Source organism: Bubalus bubalis, chromosome 21 (assembly GCF_019923935.1).
Source record: "Bubalus bubalis isolate 160015118507 breed Murrah chromosome 21, NDDB_SH_1, whole genome shotgun sequence".
In the NCBI taxonomy this organism is placed as follows: domain Eukaryota; kingdom Metazoa; phylum Chordata; class Mammalia; order Artiodactyla; family Bovidae; genus Bubalus; species Bubalus bubalis.
The window spans coordinates 43,326,863-43,351,958 of NC_059177.1; the positions used below are offsets into that span (position 1 = coordinate 43,326,863).

Below are 25,096 nucleotides of genomic sequence, written 5' to 3' on the forward strand. Positions count from 1 at the left end.
CAGTGGAAACAGTGGCTGACTTTATTTTTTGGGGCTCCAAAATCACTGCAGATGGTGACTGCAGCCATGAAATTAAAAGACGCTTATGACCAACCTAGATAAAAGTTATGACCAACCTAGACAGCATATTAAAAAACAGAGCCATTACTTTGCCAACAAAGATCCATCTAGTCAAGGCTATGATTTTTCCAGTAGTCATATATTGATGTGAGATTTGGACTATAAAGAAAGCTGAGCACTGAAGAATTGATGCTTTTGAACTGTGGTGTTGGAGAAGACTCTTGAGAGTCCCTTGGACTGCATGGAGATCCAACCAGTCCATCCTAAAGGAGATCAGTCCTGAGTGTTGTATAGAACGACTGATGTTGAAGCTGAAACTCTAATACTTTGGCCACCTGATGCAAAGAGCTGACTCATTGGAAAAGACCCTGGTGCTGGGAAAGATTCAGGGCAGGAGGAGAAGGAGATGACAGAGGATGAGATGGTTGGATGGTTGCTGCTAAGTCACTTCAGTCATGTCTGACCCTGTATGACCCCATAGCCGGCAGCCCACCAGGCTCCCCTGTCCCTGGGATTCTCCAGGCAAGAACACTGGAGTGGGTTGCCATTTCCTTCTCCAGTGCATGCAAGTGAAAAGTGAAAGTGAAGTCGCTCAGTCGTGTCCGACTCTTAGCGACCCCATGGACTGCAGCCTACCAGGCCCCTCTGTCCCTGGGATTTTCCAGGCAAGAGTGCTGGAGTGGGGTGCCGTTGCCTTCTCCTTCGCCTTCTCCTCACCGACTGATTTGACATGAGTTTGGGTAGACTCCAGGAGTTGATGATGGACAGGGAGGCCTGGCATGCTGCAATTCATGGGGTCGCAAGAAGTCGGACATGACTGAGTGACTGAACTGAAATGAACTGAACTGAACCCAATGCCAGCACCCAGATATAGCTGTTTTGGATACGTATCCTTTTCTCTGTAGATATGCACATACAAGGAAATGAACTTAATAAAGTCTAAATAGATGCATATGGTATTAATGGAAGTTTTTTTTTTTAATACAGTTTTCTTAGTGACCCAATAACAATATTTTCTGTTCTCATGAAAATCTCTTTAATAAACAGAAGTCTAAAAATCTAGCAAAACATTCCATAAGATATATTTTGTACTTGACAAAAACTATTGTGGACTTAGGTGTATTTTGTTTAAATTATGCCAAGAGTTGATATGCAACAAGGAATTGTAGAAAAGAAAAACTATTATTTAGTGTCAAGGTGGTGGTATTATAGGCAATTTCTCTGATTTTTATTATTGGAAAATTATTTGTAAAATATAATAAAATCAAAGAAGAAAAAAGAATCAGCTTTTTGAAAATACTATACCCACTGAAAAACCTGAAAAAATATTATATGATATCTACATAATGTATCTGAAACTCCAAACAATCTGGCATACTTAAAAGCATCTTGATTGCTAAAAAAATACTAGATTACAATAACAGAAACACTATTCATCATGTGCTCATTCTGAACCAGGTATTACACCAAATGCTTTAAGTGTACAATCTTGCTTAATCCTCCTCAGAAAATTTCTGTTCAATAGGTGCCATTATTAACTTCATTTTTCAAATGAAAAAAGGGAGGCCTGATCAAGTCACAGAATAGGTGGAGTTGGGCTTTGAACCAGACTGTTTATTTTTAAAGACCATTCTGACCTTCCTGCAACTCTAGAGAATTAATTGTCTGTTCAAAAATTCATCTTCTTCAGAAAGTCAGCTAGATTATGTACAATGAAACTGGCAGTAAAATTTTAAATGATGCTAACATTTAACCACATAAGAAAAACAAAACAAAGAGAAAGCAACAGGAACAAAGATGAAAAGCACTGGGGAAACAAGAGGGAAAGGAACACAATTTACCAGTACAGACTTTGAAAAAATTCACATGCCCTACTGGATGGAACCTGAGAACAGAGATGACCCTTGAAGAAGCTGCTCAAAGCTTCTGAATCCATGAAAGAAAAATCTCGTTAAATACAAACATCAAAGTCTTTAAGAAGCCATTCATTATTAGTCAATTAACAGTTACTCTTATTTTTAAAGCCTTAACTCTTGACTAAGTCATATTAAAAACTAAGTCACATTAATGTTCCCAAAGTTAATTATATTTTACTAATTAAACTATAATTTAGAATAGGAAACAGATTAATGTTTTAAATTTAAAATGTTTTAAAATTAGTTTTCTTCAGATATCCTAAAAGGTTAAAAACAAAAAAAATGGCAGTCTCTAACTGAAGCATAATATACTAGAATCCTAATGAAATAATGAAGCATAATATACTAGAATCCTAATGAAATAATGAAGCATAATATACTAGAATCCTAATGAAATAATGAAGCATAATATACCAGAATCCTAATGAAATAATGAAGCATAATATACCAGAATCCTAATGAAATAATGAAGCATAATATACTAGAACCCTAATGAAAGCACTGTCACAGTAACAAGAGGCTTCTCTTTGCTCCCTTTCTCCTTCTCTCTCCTACTCAGCACTCTACTGTACCTTCTCATCACTGTTGCTCTCAACCTCCCACCCTTAGATATTCATTTCTGCTTTTGTAGGACAGAAAATACTTGGTTGGGGATAGAAATAAGCCTGTAGCATATTCAAGGTTTCCCTCTCAAAATTAAAAAATTCTTAAGTCTAAAGACTATTTTAAGTCCCTCTAACACTTAATAATAATCTGTGAAAAGTACAAGATCAAAATGTATATATGTTTATCTTTTAACATCTGTATTTTATGAGCAAAATTCCCCTCTCAAGTTGTCTTCCTCTAAATGACCTTTCCACTGCTTCAATTAAAAAAAGGAAAAAAAAAAAAAAAACAAAAAAAACTACAGAATTGGAAAATCCCTCCAAAAACTCCCACCAATATAGACTACTGTGTCAACATCCTCAAAGTCCTGTAAGATTATGATACTGGCATTAACTTCACAGGCAACCATAGTTTAAGAAGTCATATGACATGCAGATTAAAAGGAATACAATTATCATTCATTAATAACTGGCATACTCCAAATAATCTAAAAAACTAATTTTTCATCAAAATATACATTGCAAAGTTAATTTTGAAAACAAAATAACTGTGCTTTCTTATATATTATTTACTAGAATTATAACTAATGTGAAACTGAATTATATTAAACAGAAGTATATTATATTCCAAAAGCACTACATCAATTTTCTAACATTATTAGAATAATTCTGAAGTATTAACTGTATAATATCATCTGGAATATTATTAACCAATGTAATTAATACAGAAACTTCATAGCATTAAATTATACTCACTCTGAGCGGAGCCGGGCTTCCATACCATCGGGTAGAAAAAGTTTTATTGTGGAAACAATACACCCATGGGTAACTGGTTAAAACAAACAAATAACACGGATAAAATAATTAGTTAAACAGAAATCTCTGTACCTCTCATATTTAAACACATATTTTATTCTTAAATATAATAACTTCTGGGAAAGAAAATAATTTCGTTGGTTTAACAGCAATATTCATTCCCTTGGAGAAACTCATTCGTATCCATATTGAATCACAACAAAAAAGGCAGAATCACATACAATTGTCTTGAAAGTGTCCTAACCTCCAATGCTATAGCAATAATCAATAAAGTCATCTGAGTATATGGAAATATATAAATGAGTGTGGGGGGGTTGTACTTTCTCCCCTATATGCCAGTATAAAAACCGAAGTACAACTATTCCCCTAGTTTAAATTTTAGCCAGTCTTTACCCCTAAATCTCCTGTGCCCAACCTATAACTCCTATCCATATCTCACAAAACTCTAAAAATCTGTATAATAACAGCTTGGACTTCTACAACTCTCTGCTATTTAGTATCAGAGCTGTTAGTGAGAACTCCAGTCTGAAGTTACCAGCTCAGTATTTAAAATTATGGCTTTATTTTCTTGGTGGTTCTTCTTCCACCTCCAAACATCTTTATGTAACATTACACCAGTCTCTCAGTGGACAGTTGCTTTGCTTCTTCCTTCCTCCTTCTGAAGATTTCATGAGATAAAACCTCTTAAGAGCAGTTCTTGTACAGAATATCTCTATATTTTACAGAAAAAATTATTTCCATAGTTTAAAAGTTGATTTAAAAAAAATTCTCTATTCAGATACTATGTTCTTCAGGGTTCAAAGAGGTTTTTTTTATTTAGTTTAATAAACTCTAATTAAATGCTAACAGAAGGATTAAAAAAAAAAAGCTAATGGACGGAGGGACTTCCTTAGTAGTCCAGTGGCTAAGACTCTGTGTTCTTAATGTAGGGGGGCTTGGATTTGATCCCTGGTCAGGTAACTAGATCCCACACGCTGCAACTAAGATTCCGCACAGCCAAATAAATATTTAAAAATATTTTAAAAAAACAAACAAAAGCTAATGGAGGGTGATGAAGATACACTACATCAGGATTAGATTTGACCAACTGATGCAAAGAAATGACTTCTTAGAAAAGACCCTAATGCTGGGAAGGTTGAAGGCAGGAGAAGGGGACGACAGAGGATGAGATGGTTGGATGGCATCACCGACTCTATGGATATGAGTTTGAGCAAGCTCTGGGAGTTGGTGATGGGCAGGGAGGTCTGATGTGCTGCAGTCCATGGGGTTGCAAAAAGTCAGACATGACTGTGTGACTGAATGCAACTGAATTGATTAGAGGAGTGGTGGACATGTGATTGTATATATTTGTCAAACTCAGTGAACTATACGTGTAAAATTGGTATTGTAAGTAAATTACATCTCAGGAAAACCAACTTTAGAGAGCTAATGCATTATGAGGGCAACCTGTTAAGTGATCAGGTTCATGAATTGTGAAGATAGCATTATTAACACAAAGTAATATGACTATGCTATTATCTGGAAATGCACAGTAAGCTTCAGAAATTTAGCATGGTTTATTCAATACTAATTTTAATAACTAATTTATTATATGCAAAGTGCTAGCTAGCACAGATTCGAGAATCATCTATGGTATGGAGCATCCTTCTAAACTCTCTGCCTAACATATAGCAATTACCACTGCGAACTACTGACCTTCATTTCAGGCCCACCCTCTTGTTTTGCTATTGGTACCATGTGTGTATATGTTAATCACTAAGTCGTGTCCGACCCTTTGTGACCCCATGGACTGTAGCCCACCAGCCTCCTCTGTCCATGGAATTCTCCAGGCAAGAATACTGGAGTGGATTGCTATTTCCTTCTCCTGGGGATCTTCCTGACCCAGGGATTGAACCCAGGTCTCCAGGATTGCACTGAGCAACTTCACTTTCCTTGTTCACAGTGTTGGACTTCCCTGGTGGCTCAGACGGTAAAGCGTCTGTCTACAATGTGAGAGACCTGGCTTTGATCCCTGGGTTGGGAAGATTCCCTGGAGAAGGAAATGGCAACCCACTCCAGTACTCTTGCCTTGAAAATCCCATGGATGGAGGAACTTGGTACAGGCTACTATCCATGGGGTCACAAAGAGTCAGGCACAACTTCACTTTCACTTTCTTTTCTTTCTCCAGCATTGCAGGCAGATTCTTTACCATCTGAGCTATAGGGAAGTCCCATCTATTGATACCATAGGTAAGCTTTACAAAACCAAGCCACCTGCATCTCCAAATTTCTTACTTTTCATAACACCATGACTTTTATACAAGCTGTCCTCTGTCTATGATGTCCTTTATCCCTTTGCCTGCATAACCAAAGGATATTTATCATCCAGGATCAGACTTTTTATTTCCTTCACTCAGTTCACTTCAGTTCAGTTCAGTTCAGTTCAGTTCAGTCACTCAGTCGTGTTCGACTCTTTGTGACCCCGTAAACCACAGCACACCAGGCCTTCCTGTCCATCACCAAATCCCGGAGTCCACCCAAACCTATGTCCATTGAGTCGGTGATGCCATCCAAGCATCTCATCCTCTGTCGTCCCCTTCTCCTCCTGCCCTCAATCTTTCCCAGCATCAGGGTCTTTTCAAATGAGTCAGCTCTTAGCATCAGGTGGCCAAAGTATTTGAGTTAGCTATCCCCAGAGCCTCCTATTTCTGCTTATAAGACTAAATACACTGCATTGTGAATATCTACTATTTACACAATCCTCTTTGGGGGCAGCAATAAATATTGCTTCTCACTTTTTAAATCTGGTAATTAGCAGAATTATCTGGTACAAAGACAGTATTTAATAAATGCTCAATGAATATTTCCAAAAAACGTATCTCATTCATACTGGGTTGGCCAAAAAGTTCATCCCGGTTTTCTGTAATATTGTATAGAAAAACCCAAATGAATTTTTTTGCCAACTCAATATTTTATAGTTTTCAATACTCAGGAGTAAAGGTATCATTACTTCAATACTCAGGTATCTCTTTCAATACTGAGTGAAGAAGATGAGCAGTGTTCATCTCCACTTGCAAAAAGCACCTAACTGCCTCCTTTTCTTGGCAGAAGACAGGGAATGAATGAATTTATCCCAGCTTGGTGACTCCCCCAGAGATTTATTATAAACAGCCTACAACAGAGGAGCACAAAACAAGAAGACTCAGAAATACTGACAATTTACCAATGTATTTAAACTGACAATAAATGTGCTTTTTGTTTTTAAAGGTGCAGAGAGTTACCGAAGGATTTCTTTTGCCCAAACATATTCTAATGAAGCCCAGCAACCGAAACAACGTACAAATTTGTAAGGTGAACCAAGGGCTAATACTATCTGGCAGTACAAGATTGGTGCACTATTGAAAGCAGTTAAAGATCATGTCTGACAAAGCTGACAGTTTAGTCTAACCAATCCTGTTTTTGGAAAGGTTCTTATGTCAACTAGATAAATGAATGTATAGAAATGTTAGTTATCTTTTCAATCTAAAAAAAGGCAAGTACTTAAAGCAACCAGACAAGAATGTTTTGTTCCAATACTTATATTACTGAGTGTATATACCACAGCCTTGTTAATTAAATGAAACTATGAGCCATGCCGGGCAGGGCCACCCAAGATGGACGGGTCATGGTGGAGAGGTCTGATAAAACTAGCGAAAGGAATGGTAAACCACTTCAGTATTCTTGTCTTGAGAACCCCCTGAACAGTATGAAAAGGTAAAAAGACAGGACACTGAAAGATGAACTCCCCAGGTCGGTAAGTGCCCAATATTCTACTGGAGATCAGTGGAGAAATAACTCAAGAAAGAATGAAGAGATGGAGCCAAAGCAAAAGCAACACCCAGGTGTGGATGTGACGTGATGGAAGAAATGTCCAAGGCTGTAAAGAGCAATACTGCATAGGAACCTGGAATGTTAGGTTCATGAAACAAGGCAAATTGGAAGTGGTCAAACAGGAGATGGCAAGAGTGAACGTCGACATTCTAGGAATCAGTGAACTAAAATGGACTGGAATGGGTGAATTTAACTCAGATGACCATTATATCTACTACTGTGGGCAAGAAGCCCTTAAAAGAAGGAGTAGCCATCAGTCAACAAAAGAGTCCAAAATGCAGTACTTGGATGCAATCTCAAAAACGACAGAATGATCTCTGTTCAGTTTCCAAGGCAAACCATTCAGTATCACGGTAATCCAAGTCTATGCCCCGACCAGGAATGCTGAAGAAGCTGAAGTTGAACGGTTCTATGAAGACCTACAAGACCTTTTAGAACTAACACCCAAAAAAGATGTCCTTTTCATTATAGGGGACTGGAACGCAAAAGTAGGAAGTCAAGAAACCCCTGGAGTAACAGCAAATTTGGCCTTGGACTACAGAATGAAGCAGGGCAAAGGCTAATAGAGTTCTGCCAAGAGAACACACGGCTCATAGCAAACACCCTCTTGCAACAACACGAGAGAAGACTCTACACATGGACATCACCAGATGGCCAACACCGAAATCAGACTGATTATATTCTTTGCAGCCAAAGATGGAGAAACTCTATACAGTCAGCAAAAACAAGACCAGGAGTGGACTGTGGCTCAGATCATGAACTCCGTATTGCCAAATTCGGATTTATATTGAAGAAAATAGGGAAAACCACTAAAGCATTCAGGTATGACCTAAATCAAATCCTTTACGATTATACAGTGGAAGTGAGAAATAGATTTTAAGGGTGTAGATCTGATAGACAGAGTGCTTGATGAACTATGGACAGAGGTTCGTGACACTGTACAGGAGACAGGGATCAAGACCATCCCCAAGAAAAAGAAATGCAAAAAAGCAAAACGGCTGTCTGGGGAGGCCTTACAAATAGCTGTGAAAAGAAGAAAGTGAGAAGCAAGGAAAAAGGAACGATATACCCATTTGAATGCAGAGTTCCAAAGAATTACAAGGAGAGATAGGAAAGCCTTCCTCAGTGATCAGTGCAAAGAAGTTGAGGATGGGAATGGGAAACAGAATGGGAAAGACTAGATATCTCTTCAAGAAAATTAGAGATACCAAGGGAACATTTCATGCAAAGAAGAGGTGGCAAGAATACACAGAACTATACAAAAAAGATCTTCATGACCCAGATAATCACGATGGTGTGATCGATCACTCAACCAAAGCCAGACATACTGGAATGCAAAGTCAAGCAAGCCTTAGGAAGCATCACCACGAACAAAACTAGTGGAGGTGATGGAATTCCAGTTGAGCTATTTCAAATCCTAAAAGATGATGCTGTGAAAGTGCTTCACTCAATATGCCAGCAGTTTTCATTCCAATCCCAAAGAAAGGCAATGCCAAAGAATGCTCAAACTGCTGCACAATTGCACTCATCTCACACACTAGCAAAGTAATGCTCGAAATTCTCCAGGCCAGGCTTCAACAGTATGTGAACTGTGAACTTCCAGATGTTCAAGCTGGTTTTAGAAAAGGCAGAGGAACCAGAGATCAAATTGCCAACATCTGCTGGATCATGGAAAAAGCAAGAGAGTTCCAGAAAAACATCTACTTTTGCTTTATTGACTATGCCAAAGTCTTTGACTCTGTTGATCACAACAAACTGTGGAAAACTCTTCAAGAAATGGGAATACCAGACCTCTTGACCTGCCTCTTGAGAAATCTGTATGCAGGTCAAGAAGCAACAGTTACAACTGGCCATGGAACAACAGAGTGGTTCCAAACCGGAAAAGGAGTATGTCAAGGGTGTATAGTGTCCCCTTGCTTATTTAACTTATATGCAGAGTACATCATGAGAAATGCCAGGCTGGATGAAGCACAAGCTGGAATCAAGATTTCGGGGAGAAATATCCATAACCTCAGATATGCAGATGACACCATTATTATGGCAGAAAGCAAAGAAGAACTAAAGAGCCTCTTGATGAAAGTGAAAGAGCAGAGTAAAAAAGTTGGCTTAAAACTCAACATTCAGAAAACTAAGATCAAGATAGCATCTGGTCCCATCAGTTCATGGCAAACAGATGGGGAAACAATGTAAACAGTGACAGACTTTATTTTAGGGGGCTCCAAAATCACTGTGGATGGTGACTGCAGCCATGAAATTAAAAGATGCTTGCTCCTTGGAAGAAAATCTATGAGCAACCTAGACAGCATACTAAAAGCAGAGACATTACTTTGCCAACAAGATCCATCTAGTCAAAGTTTTGGTTTTTTCATTAGTCACGTATGGATGTGAGAGTTGGACTATAAAGAAAGCTGAGCACCAAAGAATTGATGCTTTTGAACTGTAGTGTTGGAGAAGACTCTTGAGAGTCCCTTGGACAGCAAGGAGATGGAACCAGTCCATCCTAAAGAAAATCAGTCCTGAATATTCATTGGAAGGACTGATGCTGAAGCTGAAACTCCAATACTTTGGCCACCTGATGCAAAGAACTGACTCGTCTGAAAAGACCCTGTTGCTGGGAATGATTATAAGCAGGAGGAGAAGGGGATGACAGGATGAGATGGTTGGATGGGATCACCGACTCACTGATCATGAGTCTGAGTAAGCTCTGGGAGTTGGTGATGGACAGGGAAGCCTGGTGTAATGCAGTTCATGGGTCGCTGAGTCAGACACGACTGAGCGACTAAACTGAACTGAACTAACTGATAGCATCACTTCCTAAAATAGAGTGCTAGCAGGTATACAAAAAAGGATTTGGGGGTCAGAAAAGTCTGGAAAATACTTGGTTAAGAGACACTGAAAGAGTTTTTATCTTTTTAAACCACAGTCTTTCTCAGAGCTTAGTAGACTTTGTGTCCATATGAAGAAACTACTTTGGAAAATGCTGCTGTAAAGCCTTCTATGAAGCACTTTAAAACAAACTGTCCTCTCAATATTCATCCAGAAACACTGTTACTGTCACACTGCCATGAATCAAAGACAAAATTAATGATAAGACACAATTTTAAAGTTTTTTGGGCATGGTAATGTGGCTGCAGGAACACTGCCATGCTAAATGTACACATGTACTGTAAGCTAAAGGCAAAATTTCAGAAATGCTAAAACCTGCAAAGCAGATGTGCTGAGGAAAACAAGGTGCATGCAAGAGGAAAATCCACAATTGCCTGCTGTAATTACAATATTTTATTACAAATTAGACTTATGACTATACAACCTACCATTACATGAGTTCTTTCTCTTTTATACAGATTATTTATTTTGCTTTTGAGTTATTATATTTACTTTATTTTATACAATCAGCTCCTTCTATTACTTCTTCACACATACACTACTTAAAGGACCAACGTTGACTTTGATAAGCTTAAAGACTCTTTATAATACTTGATTGGGAGACTGAAACTCTTGGGGTATACTGGAGTCTGGTTCTATCTCCTTTTCTGCATTGAGTAGGAAGGTCAATACTATACTCCACTGGAGTGGTTTGAAGGATCACTTGAAATGATCAGCAGTAATAGGAAGTAAAAGCTCAAAAAACATTAAAAAAAAAACAAACAAACCCCAAATGAGCAGTGTTAACATTTCCAGGTTGGGAAATTATTCATCTAATTGCCATGTGACTGCAACCTAAGATGAAAGTTACCAAATGTTCATTCTGGTACTTTTTGCTACATAAAGCTTCTGATTCCCAGACATTTTTTTTTAAAGGTTAAAAAAGAGATATAGCTAGACAAGTACTCGTCAGATTAAAAAATATATATTTTTTTATTTTAAAAATTGAAGTATAGTTGAGTTACAATGTTGTCTTAGTTTCTGGTGTATAGCAAAGTGATTGAGCTATACAATTATATACATATTCTTTTCCATATTCTTTTCCATTATAGTTTATTATAGGGTATCAAATATAGTACTGCAATATAATATGACCTTGTTGTCTATTTCATACACAGTAATTTGTATCTGCTAATCCCAAACTCCTAATTTATCCCTGCAACATCCCTTTTCCCTTTTGATAACCAAAGTTTTTCTGTGAGTCTGTTTCTGTTTCATAAATTCATTTGTGTCATATTTTATTTTTTTAATATAAATTTATTTAATTGGAGGCTTTATTACAATATTGTAGTGGTGTGTCATAGTTTAGATTCCACGTACAAGTGATACCATGTGATATTTGTCGTTCTCTAACTTCGCCTCATATGATAATCTCTAGTCCATCCATGTTACTGCAAATGGCAGGATTTAATTCCTTTTTATGATTGAGTAGTATTCCACTGTGTATATATACCACATCTTCTTTATTCATCTGTAAATGGTCATTTAGACAGCTTCCAAGCCTTGGCTATTGTAAATAGTGTTGCTATGAACACTGGTATGCATATATCTTTTCAAATTATAACTTTTATCCAGATATAAATTGGAGTGGGATTGCTACATCCATATGACAACTGATTTTTTTAAGGAACCGTCATACTGTTTTCCATACTAGCTGCACAGATTTATATTCCCATCAACAGTGTAGCAAAGTTCCCTTTTCTCCATACCCTCTCTAGCATTTGTTATTTATAAACTTTATAATGATGACCATTCTGACCACTGTAAGAGTTGTTTGCTTTTTTATAATTGAGTTGTATGAACTGTTTGTATATTTTGGAAATTAAGCCCTTGTCGATAGAATCACTTGTAAATATTTTCTCCCAGTAATAGGCTGCCCTTCCTTTTGTTTATGGTTTTCTTTGCTGTGCAAAAACTTGTAAGTTTGATTAGATTTCACCTGTTTATTTTGCTTTTATTTTTGCTTTTGCTATTGCTTTGGAAGACTGACCTAAAAAAACACTGGTGCAATTTATGTCAGAGAATGTTTTGTCCATTTTCTTTTCTAGGAGTTTTATGGTGACATCTTATATTTAAGCCTTCGTCATTTGGAGTTTATTTTTATGTATGGTGGAGGGTGTGTTCTAACTTCATTGATTTACATGTGGCTGTCCAGCTTTCCAACAACCTTTGCAGAAGAGACTGTCTTTTTTTTTTTTAATTTTATTTTATTTTTAAACTTTACGTAATTGTATTAGTTTTGCCAAATATCAAAATGAATCCGCCACAGGTATACATGTGTTCCCCATCCTGAACCCTCCTCCCTCCTCCCTCCCCATACCATCCCTCTGGGTCGTCCCAGTGCACTAGCCCCAAGCATCCAGTATCGTGCATCGAACCTGGACTGGCAACTCGTTTCATACATGATATTTTACATGTTTCAATGCCATTCTCCCAAATCTTCCCACCCTCTCCCTCTCCCACAGAGTCCATAAGACTGTTCTATACATCAGTGTCTCTTTTGCTGAAGAGACTGTCTTAAAATAAATTTTTTTTTTGAATTGATATTCTATCACCCTCTCTTCATCTATCAGCTTGAGTTCAGTGATTAAAAAAAAAAAAAAAGAAAATTCTCTTTAACTATTTATTTATCTCAGGTATAATTCCTATAGTAAAGATAGCACAAATGCTTTCTTCTTTCTCTTTATCTACCTGTTTTCAGAATGAGAAATAAGTTCCAGAGGTGACCAAATCTTTTTCTTTTTTAATATTGTAAGTTTATGGATTTAAACATATTGGATTTATTTCAATTTACTGCTTTATTTATTGTTTGATGCTCAAATTGACTAATCTCTGATCAGTCAGAATTCCATGTTAATTCTTGAGTCTTTCTAACACAACCTCAGCAATCTTAGATAGTTCCACTGCTTTCTGATGTGACAAAAATCTTATAAATCCAGTTTATACATTTCCTGCCTGTACTGCTGATCCTGTTCTTGATGCCAACTGCCTTGTTGTTCACACTGTTCGCTGAACCCAGGGTTCAGCCTCTTAGCTCTAGAGCTAAGAGGCTGGAAGAAGGCACGAGGAGCCATAGGAACTGCAGACACATTTCTTCTCTCCCGGCTGGCATTGTGGCCTTAACACAGCCTTTCTCCTGGCTGATGCAGTAGCCATAGCAGCAGCCATAACATAATCATAATGTAGCCATAATGTAGCCATAACGTAACCTCATATAACATAACTGTGATATCACTCCAATGAAGCCCCAATGCAGGGGGAGCCAGCGTTTTCATGGTGAAGCTCACACAGGCATATCACACAAAGTAGCCCATGACCAAGTGGGTACCTCACGATGCACATGTGCACTGCTATAAGTGATCTCAGCTGTTACACAGCCGTGCAGTCATTGTTTACAGAACACGGGGTGAGAGGGAGTGAGAGCGTGGGGTGAGACAGCCTGACCTGGCACCATCGTGTTAATTTCCCACACTGCCCTGGACTCAGAGTCAGCTATCTCTCCCAGGAATCCCGTTCGACCTATTTATTTGCTGGAAGGAATCCTTCTTATAGGCATGTGGATTAATTTGCTACTTTATTTCTATAGCATACTTGGGAGTGATATTGCTTGTTTATTTTTTGACTTGGTTTGTTCTTTGGCTTTATCTGTTCACTCAATACTCAATGAAAACCTGCTGGCTGCAAATGAGTACACTGGGAATGATGGGAAAAACCAAGAGGACTATGACCAACTTCCTTGCCCTTGCGCAGATTTCAATTTATAATAGTTTGTAGAGAAAACTAGAAGTATCTAACAACAAAGGAGAAAAAATTCATAAATGCTACAAGGCACTGATGGAATCTGAAATGGACAAGGGCAGAAGAAGGATTTATGAACAGGGTAAAGAAAAAATAGAATTTCAAAAGCTGGAAACAAAAGGAAAGGCAGAATGGCATGAGCAAAGAAAAAGAAAACAAGAAGGATGTGAGAATTGAACAATTAAGGCGGGCACCTGGATAAGAAATATATTTCAAGAATCTTTAGGGGCCAGTCCCATGCTAAGCACACTATATATGCTACCTATTTATGATAAACCAGATAAATAGTTATTTTTATGTTCCATTTTAAAGGTGAAGCAACTTAAATCAAAGAAGCTAAGGTAACCTGCTTAAGATCTCATCTATGGCAAATGGCAGTGCTAGGATTCAAACAAATTTTTTCTTCCTCTTACCTCTAAGTAACACTGTTTAACATATATTAAGGGAAGTAATGGAAAAAATCAAAAGGTTGAATTGAGTCCACATTTTTGAGGGCCTCAAGTGTACAGTTAAGCATTTCAGACTTTCTTCTACAGCATGACACAGCCACTTAAGACTTCTAAAAGCAGGATAATGACACCAATAAAGCTGTAACAGAAGAATATTCTGGAGGCAGTGGGTTGGGAGAATATGGTGGCCAGAAGTGGACAGCTACTGTAACACTCCAGGCTGGCATCTGGAAAAACAAGTAGAAGCAGGGAAAGGAGTCAAATGTCTAGATGACAAGTGCTGAAGGTAAAGAAGAGACGGGATTCAGAATAGATACCAATATTCTGTTTACAAAATGAATGAGCAAAAAGTGAAACTGGGAAGTTAGTATAATGCTCTGGTTTGAAGGCAGAAATTAAGCTTTGTACGGAGCAATTATAAGGTGAAAGAAGGACATTTAAGAGGAAACAACCAAGCAAGAAGCTGGAAATACATGGACAGAACCAGTACATATAGAGTCACAGCAGACAGCGTGAGTAGGGAGTCTCAGGACTTGAGGATAAAGGAAAGCAGATAAAATAGTTGCCAGAAACTTAATGGAGCAGAGTTCTTAAACCTAGCTGCCCAAAAGAACAACCCAAAGCTTTTTAGAATAGGTATGTTGAGGCCCCACACCTAACAAGTCTCCTTCTTAGGGCTGAAGGGTGGGATCCACATGTCTATAGCTTTACCAAGCTCTGCAGGTAATTCTGGTGCATACACTGGGTTGAGAAGACATTTTTTAAATGAACAAAAGAAGACTGCCATGACATGAGAAAGATTCTCTCAGTCAATCTGGCACATTCTTTGTTGACTCACCTTTGTGTTTTCCCTAGAAGCTGTAAAGTGGAAGTGTGTAAAGCTTATGGTGAAAGTTTCCAAGAGCTAGAAACAAGCAAGACAGCACAGTCCCAAATCAAGGAGTAGTCTAGAAGCTGGAGAGTATACCTCTGAAATGCCACTGGTGGGTTGCAAAGGACAGATGGGTAAAGAAGCCTGAGCAGAAGCTACTGAGAAAGAGAAGCAAACTAGATGGCCAAAAAAAAAAAAGGATGGTACAAATAATTGGCAAGGGTTTCAGTAATAATTAAAGCACCTGATTCTGAGTTAAGCACTTCATGTTCACTTTCAGTGTTCATTCACAGTGACTGCTGTGCCACAATGTGAACACTGAATATCATACCACAAGCCTTCAGATGGTTAACAGTATCATGAATCCCACTTTATAAGATGAGGAAATTAAAGCTTAGACAGGTTAAGGAGAAGTAACTGAGTCATAACAGAATAAAAAGGGCAGCAAGTAACAAGAAGGTTGCCAATACCCCATTGTCATATAAGCCTCCAGATTAGGAGGAAGGCTAATAAAATCTCAGCTGAGATAAGGTGGTAGAGGGAACTCTTGTAAAATGGCAGATAAAGATTTATGACACATTTTAAAAATTTACTCAACCAATATGTGCCAGTTTAAGCAGGCAAGATTCTGCAATAAAGACAGCCATACTGCTTGTTCTTGTACAGCTTACAGGTCAGTGAAGGAAGCAAACATTTGGAGGGGATGAGCACAGTGTGCAACAGGGACACGGAAGGGCACCTTGTCCAGCCTACAGAGGTTTATGGGGGAAGGAAAAAGTCACGTGCAAGGTCTGAAGGCCAGAAAAGACAAGATATACTGTGGGGAGTAAAAGTAATTCAGCGCAACTGCAGCAGAAATCAAAGGAAGATACCACTGACCTTACTCATAATAGACCCTTTGCTCACAGGGGCTTAACTCAGGAACAGAAGTGGGTCAAATGGGACCTGGACTGAAGGGCTAACTGGAGTTAGTAATATATGTGAATTTTATAGAACTAAACGGTCCCAAGATCTGCAACAGAGGGTTACTATAATGTACGACCTAGAACTCATGCCATCTGGGCAGTTTGTGGCCTTATGAACAGAGAAGTGGCCAGCAGGCAAGTTGTTAAGGCTCCCATTCCAGGAGGATCTGATAGGTTGGCTTTTTCTCTTTCTCCCTTCTCTCCCTCTCTCCCTGCCCGCCCCTCCAATCTATTACAAAAGTCATCCTATTTGTTGGCAATAACATCTTATATCTATAGGGCAGAGTATTACTAAAGTGCTGACCAATGATCTTTTCCCTGAAGCCACACTACGCAGAAAGTGAAACATCAAAATCAGCTTATTTTGGAGAGACTGGAATAGAAGAGACACTAACATGAACTAATACATTCAGTCACACCATACTCATAGCATTTTTAACAAAAATACTGATTTATATACACACACAAATATAAAAACATTTATATATATTGCACATACCTTTTAAAAATTTCCTTTTACACATATATTGTTTTATACAAATGCACAATATGTCACGTTCTGTAGGGTTCTACTGCAGTTTTGCCAGCCTTGCCCTTTTTAATTGGCTCTTGGCTCCTTTACTCCCTCTCTCCAATCATACTCCAGAAAGATTCACATTAATGATTAGTATATATATGCATTCTTCTATGTTTTCCTCCCATGTTCATATAAGCATATAAAACACATATGTATATAGGCACATGTATAGGGACTGATGAAACTTTTTAAAAATAACGAAATTATGAAAGTAATCCTTTCCTCACTTAATAATACATCTCACAGAAATCCCTGCAATTCATACAGTCCTAATGTATTCTTTTTAATACCTGCATGAAGGGCAATTTAAAAATTATCCTTCCACTGTTTTTTATCCTATGCAGACTGATGAAAAAAATCCTTTTCATAAATCCACATGCATTACTTTTTATCATTTCAAGTGTCCAATTTGATATCCTTATTATAAATGTGTTCAAAAGCATTAGAGAGCGACCATTAGAGTCTCGTAGAGAAATGGAAATAAAAACAAAAATAAACAAATGGTGCCTAATTAAATTAAATTTACAAGCTTTTGCACAGCAAAGGAAACCATAAACAAAATGAAAAGACTGGGAGAAAATATTTGCTACATTCTGCATCTTGCTACAGACAAGGAGTTAGTTTCCAAAATATGCAAGCAGCTCATATAATTCAGTGATAAAAAAACAAACTACCCAATCAAAAAATGGGCCAAAGACCTAAATAGACATTTCTCCAAAGAAGACATACAGGTGGCCAGTAGGCACATGAAGAGAGTCTCAACACCGCTAGTTATTAAAGGAATACAAATCAAAGTAACAGTGAGATATCAACTCCCATGGGTCAGAATGGACATCATTAAAAGTCCACAAATAATAATTGCTAAAGAGGGTGTGAGAAAAGGAAACCCTCCTACATTGTTGGTGGGAATGTAAACTGGTGCAGCCACTATGCTAAACAACATGGAGATTTCTTTAAAAACTAAAAATGGAGTTATCATATGATCCTGCAATCCCACTCCTGAGCATATATCTGGAGAAAACCATAAGATGTGGTATATATACATAATGAAAGACTGCTGCTGCTGCTAAGTCACTTCAGTCGTGTCCAACTCTATGCGACCCCAGAGACGGCAGCCCACCAGGCTCCCCTGTTCCTGGGATTCTCCAGGCAAGAACACTGGAGTGGGTTGCCATTTCCTTCACCAATGCACGAAAGTGAAAAGTGAAAGGGAAGTCGCTCAGTTGTGTCCGACTCTTAGCGACCCATGGACTGCAGCCTACCAGGCTCCTCTGTCCATGGGATTTTCCAGGCAAGAGTATTGGAGTGGGGTGCCAGTGCCTTCTCTGTAATGAAAGACTACTCAGTCATAAAAAAGAATGAAATAATGTCACTTGCAGCAACATCAATGGACCCACAGATTATCATACTAAGTGAAGTAAGTCAGATAAGAGAAAGACAAATATCATATACCACTTATATATGGAATCTTAAAAAATAATGTAAATGAACTCATTTACAAAACAAAAACAGACTCATAGACATAGAAAACAAACTTATGGTTACCAAATGGGATAGCAAGGGGAAGTTGGGGGATGAATTAGGAGCTTGGGATTAATATATACACAGTACTATATAGAAAATAAACAACAAGGACCTATTGCATAGCACAGAGAACTATATTTAATATCTTTTAATAACCTATAATGGAAAAGAATCTGAAAAACAATGCACATACATACACACACACACAGAAAACTGAATCATTTTGCTATATACCTGAAACAACACAAGATGGTAAATTAATTATACTTCAATTTTAAAAGATCTTAAAGAATTTAATTGATATAATAAAAGAAAGCACAATAGAGCATTGTTGTACATGAATTCATGCTTCGTGTAAAGGGTATTATACCACATACATTCTTTTGCAATTTTCTTGAAATAATGTTTAAGGTTTATCTTTATTGATATACACAAACAGTTCGTGTATTTTTATAGGTGTGTAGCATTTTTGCTATTTTTCTTCTGTTTTAATTATAATTTTTGTTTTTTTTTTTTCATCCTATTTATTTACAATTTTTACTAGGAACAACTCCTGAACTTGATCAACTGCCTTTTCAACATCCACTGGTTCTACAGTACATATTTCTCAGCTTTATTTTGTGCATGATGTTGACATATTTCCCCAAAATTGAATTATTTTTTGCATTCTTAGAGTAAATCCTACTTTTGTTTATTCTAGCTTCACTTCTGAATTTACTACTACCCTAACCAGAATTTTTTTATCTATTGTTACAAATGAAATTACAGTTTTTTTTCTTTGTACTTTATCTGTATCAGAATTTGGCATTAATGAAAGGCTGCTGGCTTCTTTAAAAGATTTTCCGAGTTTCTCACCTTTACCTATATTGGATTATTTACACAACACTGGATTTATCTTTTTTTTAATAAGGCAAAATTTAACTTTGAATGCACGTTTCTAGTCAATTTTTAATAACTTTTTTAGTCTCTTAAAAAAATTAACTTGAAAGTTCTCTACATCTTGGGGTAATTTTGCCAGGAAAACATTAATTTACTCTATTTTTTTTTTGCCACAGTTTGGCATGTAACAATCTCTAAGAATTCTTTTGGTATATCCCATATCTGTTTATACCACCTTTCTCATTCCTTGTATTTTTTATATACAAGGAATCAAGGCTTATGAACTACCTATTTTACTGTTTTGTTTTAAAGGACCAGCATTTGGGTTTGTTTACCCCTTCTACGGAGAAGGCGATGGCACCCCACTCCAGTACTCTTGCCTGGAAAATCCCATGGTCGGAGGAGCCTGGTGGGCTGCAGTCCCTGGGGTCGCGAAGAGTCGGACACGACTGAGCGACTTCACTTTCACTTTTCACTTTCATGCATCAGAGAAGGCAATGGCAACCCACTCCAGTGTTCTTGCCTGGAGAATCCCAGGGACGGGGGGAGCCTGGTGGGCTGCCGTCAATGGGGTCACACAGAGTCGGACACGACTGATGTGACTTAGCCACTTAGCCACCCCTTCTAAATTTTTTTTGTTCATTTCATTAATTTCTGCTTTTCATTTTTCTTCTTCCAAACTTCTTTTTTTTGTTCTTTTTCTAATTTCTTCTAAGTGCCAAGTTCCTTCATTGTTTGTCTTCCTTTTTTAATAACGGAAAATTTTAGATTGTAAATTTTTATCTGAGTAAAGGATTTAACATATTTTTGTAGGAAAGTCTCCTTTCCTTTCCACATAGTTTGAAGTTCCTTTTTTGATTTCTTTGATCCACCAGATATCCGATAGCGTTGCACAATTTCAACAGGATTTTCCAACTGATATAATGTTTAGCATAGAGCAACATCTTTTTTTTTTAAATTTTAAAGCATATGCTTAAATAGTAATACACAACTCATGACACAGCTGAATCCCAAGAGGCCATGCATAATGTAAGTCAACTTTTTCAAGCCAATTAAGTGCCAAAAGAAATAACATTTTAAATGATGAAGAAATTTTTCTTAATTTCCTTAAAGTTGGAATAAAAGATATGTAAATTTTCAAAGAAGCCTGCAAGAATTGATGTTGCTGAAATAATACTGTACTAACACTTAGTCTCAGTTTTCCTCGTAGCTTTCTACAGTATTTTCTAAAGTGTCCTGCACAGCAAGATGAGGAAGAAAAGTGGAAATGAGTCTGGAGTTATCTACATTCAATCAATTATCCCTTTAGAGACCTGCACATATGTTAGCATGTTAAAAGCTCTGAGATGTCTTGCCTACCTTTGGTTAACTAAGCATTTCCTAAATGTATTTGATTACCTCATTCTTGCGCCAATTAACACCTCTTAATTCTCTTTGAGAAATGCAAGACAAGAAAATAGATATTCCTTGGAGAGAAAGACAATGTAATTAAATTCTGCCTTCTCTGTGTTATTCACAGCTGGAGTTCAGTAAATGTTTGCTGAATGACTCGGTAGCAGAGATGTGATACAGCAACAGGAGATATCAAAGTGTCCACTGCAGCTGTTCTCAGTATGGTTATACAGAAGTAGAGTTCTCTTAGTAAGAAGTACTCAATATTTTGCATCAAAATACAAATTTTCTTTTCTATTTTACAACTGTAAATGAAAATTCCTAAGACGCTGGCCCTGCACACATCCATGTTTCAAAACCTAACACCCTGAGAAGGCCAACAAAACCCAACAAAAATAATACTGCAGTTGCAGTACGTAAATGTATACGCATACATACATACAGGGCTTCCCTGGTGGCTCAGATGGTAAAGAATCCGCTTGCAAGGCGGAGGCCTAGGTTCAAGCCCTAGGTTGGGAAGATCCCCTGGAGAAGGTAATGACAATCCACTCCAGTATTCTTGCCTGGAGAATCCCCATGGACAGATGAGCCTGGTGGGCTATAGTCCATGCGGTCGCAAAGAGTTGGGCATGACAGAGCAACCAAGACACATATATTCACACAACATCATCACCATCTACCTGGATTCCCTCGTCTACTGTGTAAAATGTTAGAGGCTAACAACTTAGGGTATTCAGATCAGAGGATGCTCAGAGAAGCAAAAGGAAAAACTTGCCAATCATTCCACTGTGCATACTAAACTATGACAAGTGGGACTGCATACTTTTGGTTCCTATTTTTTTAGTTTTATGATTCAGTCATTATCATTTCAGTCATCAACTATACAGTGAACTAGGTAAGGCCAAAAAGCCTCAGAATTGTAAAAACAATCTAAATTTATTTAGCCACAGAACTTCTAATTTCAGAAACTGAGACATGAAATTTTACATTTGTAGTAGCTGCCTACAGAATTCTGATTTTATTTGGGGCAACAATGAACGCACAACCAAGGGGATAAATCATAATTGATCTATGCTAGTCATGGATTTCCTGCTCTCCTTGGTCAGGTAACTTCCTTGCCAGGCTTCTCTGTTACTAGAGCTAAAGCTATATACATGACCCACCCACGTAGCCAGTGAGCAAAGGAATCTGCTGGAAGGAGTCTATGAAAGATTGTTCTTTCAAACATAAAAAGAAAGTCACACTAGAAGGTACTTTGTCCCCATCTCATCTTTTTTGCCTAGAACACTGGTGTGGGGAAAATCATGCCTGGGGCTGAAGCCATCACCCTTAAACCATGAGGTGACAAGTAAAAGCTTAAGAAACTAACACATAAAGGATAACAGACTGGGAGGACAGTAAGATCCTGGATTCTTTGAAAACACTACAGAGCCAACTGAACGAAGTCTGAACCAACCTATTTCCAGGCTTATTGTTAATAAGTTAATAATAGATATCTTTTATGGTTTGGGGCTTCCCTGGTGTCTCAGAAGGTAAGGAATCTGCCCAGAATGCGGGAGACCCAGGTTCAATCCCTGGGTCGGAAAGATCCCCTGGAGAAGGGAATGGCTACCGGCTCCAGTATTCTTGCCTGGATAACTCCGTGGACAGAGGAGCCTTGCAGGGTACAGTCCACAGGGTCGCAAAGAGTCGGACATGACTGAGTGACTAACGTTTTCACACTCATCCTTATGGTTTAAGCTCTTGTTGGTTGAATATAGTGTCACTTCAGCCAACTGCTTCTTAACTGACACAGCATTGCCCTATGTTTTGGTACTGTAATAGAGATTATAAACTATTTAATATTTCAGAATTTAAAATTTTAGAAAAGCAATAGGAAAAGTGAGACTCAACATTTCACTGCATTAAATGTCACAGTTAAATTGCTTTTACAAGCATGAAATGTTTTGTTAACATTAAACAACAGAATAAAAAATTTAACAAGACAAATAATAGGAAAAATCGATCCATACCCGTACCTTTCCGTGTGTTCTCCGTCACATCTACCCCAAACTGGATAATATCACCGGAAAGAATTTCACATGGTGGACTTTCTTCAGAGCCTCGACTCAATCTCTGGCTATTTATAAAGGTACCATTACTACTTTTAGTGTCTTGAAGATAAAACTGCAAAAATAAAATTTAAAAAAAGAGCCAAAGATTAATAGTAATAATTTCAAACCTACTTTAAAAAAAAAGTACTTCCAACTTTGCAAACTACTACAGGTGAATTTTTTCCCCCTATCAATTCAAATTGCTTATTTCAGCTATTTATTCCATTATATATAAAATCAGAACTTTAAAAGTGGGAGATTTAAAATCCACTGGGACAAAATGGTATATCACTTCAGAAAACAGTTTATCACTTCAGAAAACAGTTTATAAGGTCCTCATAATGTTAGAATGTAAAGCTAGCATATGACCCTTCAATTCCACTCTGAGGTATATACTGAAGAGAACTGAAAACACATGTCCTCACAAAAACTTGTACACAAATGTTCACAGCAGTATTATTCATTAGAGCCAAAAAAATGAAACCCAAATGTCCATCAACTGATGAATAGGAAAATAAAATGTACTACATCCATATGAATTAATTATTTGGCAATAAAAAGTAATGAAGTACTGATTTATAACATGAATGAACTTTTAAACATTAAGCTAAGTAAAAGAAATCAGTCACAAAAGACATATGTAATTCAATTTATATGAAATATCCAGAATAAGCAAATCCACAGAGAGAAAAAGCACATTAGTGGTTGCAAGGGGTTGAGGTGTCAGGGCAGAGGAGGGGAGGGGTGGGGTGGGGTGAATAACTGCTAATGGGTATAACGTTTCATTTTGGGGTGATTAAAAGGTTCTCAAGTTAGATAGTGGTGATGGTTGTACAACTCTCTGGATTGTTCATTTTAAAAGACTGAATTTATGGCATATAAATTATATCACAATAAAACATCTTTTTAAAGATAATTATACAAAACTCTAATTTTATCTTCCTATCTCACTTTGACTTTGTAACTCTGCTGCTATAATTTCTGGGTTAAATCAAAGGAAGTGTTATTTACTCCACAGGCAAGGACAATTGGTAGTAGGTAACACCTATATGAACAGCTATTAGTGAACTAACACACTTGGTATCAGGACCGACATGTCTTCAGTAAATTCTTTGTGATAAACAGATTGAAGACACGAGAAACTAAAATACTGGAATCAACTGTGAAGGTGTCACTTGCTAGCCCCATTAAACTTGCCTTTCATCACTTGGGTGATCCCCCGTCTCTACAAAGGGAAGGGACAGCAGGAGGCACAGGAAGCCTACCTATTTATCACCTATCTATCCCCAAAGAAATTATCAACAACTGGGATCACATACAACAGACTTACTAGGAAGAGAACAACCAATAAAAAAAGATGTACCTTTCTTTTTGCATTTTTCTACACTCTCCAGCCCTGCTTATTCTAGCAACACATTTTCACTGAATTCCTTCCTAAAGAAGAAAGGAAAGAAGAAAACTAATATTTATTAAAATACATGTTGCACCACCAGGCCCTCATTTAATCTTAACGTTAAAGCTATGATATAGATATTATTTTCATTTATATATGAGAAAAGTAGGGCACAGGCAAGTATCTTTCCAAAGGTCACAGAGCTATGGAAGACAGAAGCAAGGATTTATATAACAGAATCAAAAGGGACATTTTTTCCCCCATTACTTCATACTGACCTTCATGTTTCATTTATCCTTCACTCCTCCCATAAAACCCTCTTCCAAAATGAAACACAACAAAAGAATAAGCGATTTGCAGAAAATATGAAAATGACATTTCTTTTCATTAATTCCTAGGCGACAATTTAAAGGCCACCAGGCTGGATATAAATGACTTATTCTGTTTATAATTCAAGAGAGACCAACTGTTACTTTGGCTAGCAGTTTATATATTTAATTACAGGCCATTAGGAAAGAAAATTGTGTTGATATTTTACAAGTCCATTTGAAATTTAAAGGCCTTAACATTTCACACCAGAGAGAGAAGCATAGGCAACATGCTCAAGAAGGGACAATGATCCTCAAGATTTTTTCCACACTGGAACCTACTCTTAAACATTGTATAAACCAGCTTGTTTTTTTGTTTGTTTTTTTTTTTTTAATAGATATATTCTTGGGAAATGTGGCAATATCTGAATTCTGGTTTGGTCATTTTCAGTTGTATGTGCCTTGGCAAGCCATATAAGGGGATTATAGATTTACAGTGGTTTTCAAACTTCAAATTCTGATCCATTATTGTGTTACTAATGGATAAGATGGCTGGATAGCATCACTGACTCAGTGGACATGAATTTGAGCCAACTTTGGAAGATAGTGAAGGACAGGGAAGCCTGGTGTGCTGCAGTCCATGGGGTTGCAAAGAGTCAGACACAACTTAGGGACT

At 37.4% G+C, this 25,096-nt stretch overlaps 1 protein-coding gene across 14 annotated transcripts in view; it reads right to left on the reverse strand.

Moving 5' to 3' along the window:
* The window catches only part of LOC102407275 (sarcolemma associated protein), an 87,318-nt gene extending 63,221 nt beyond the window's left edge, over window positions 1-24,097 (reverse strand). For 12 of the 14 annotated variants that reach the window (XM_045163963.1, XM_045163961.1, XM_045163956.1 and 9 more), the window contains exons 1-2: window positions 22,645-22,792; window positions 3,338-3,410 (exon numbers count right to left, since the gene is read on the reverse strand). In XM_045163963.1, the coding sequence (XP_045019898.1) occupies window positions 3,338-3,360 (23 nt within the window). In that variant the 5' untranslated portion in view covers window positions 3,361-3,410; window positions 22,645-22,792. Of the gene's footprint in view, window positions 1-3,337; window positions 3,411-22,638; window positions 22,793-24,082 lie in introns of those variants that run through there. The other 2 variants (XM_045163962.1, XM_045163951.1) reach the window with 2 other exon arrangements.
* Between the last annotated feature and the right edge of the window lie 999 nt (window positions 24,098-25,096).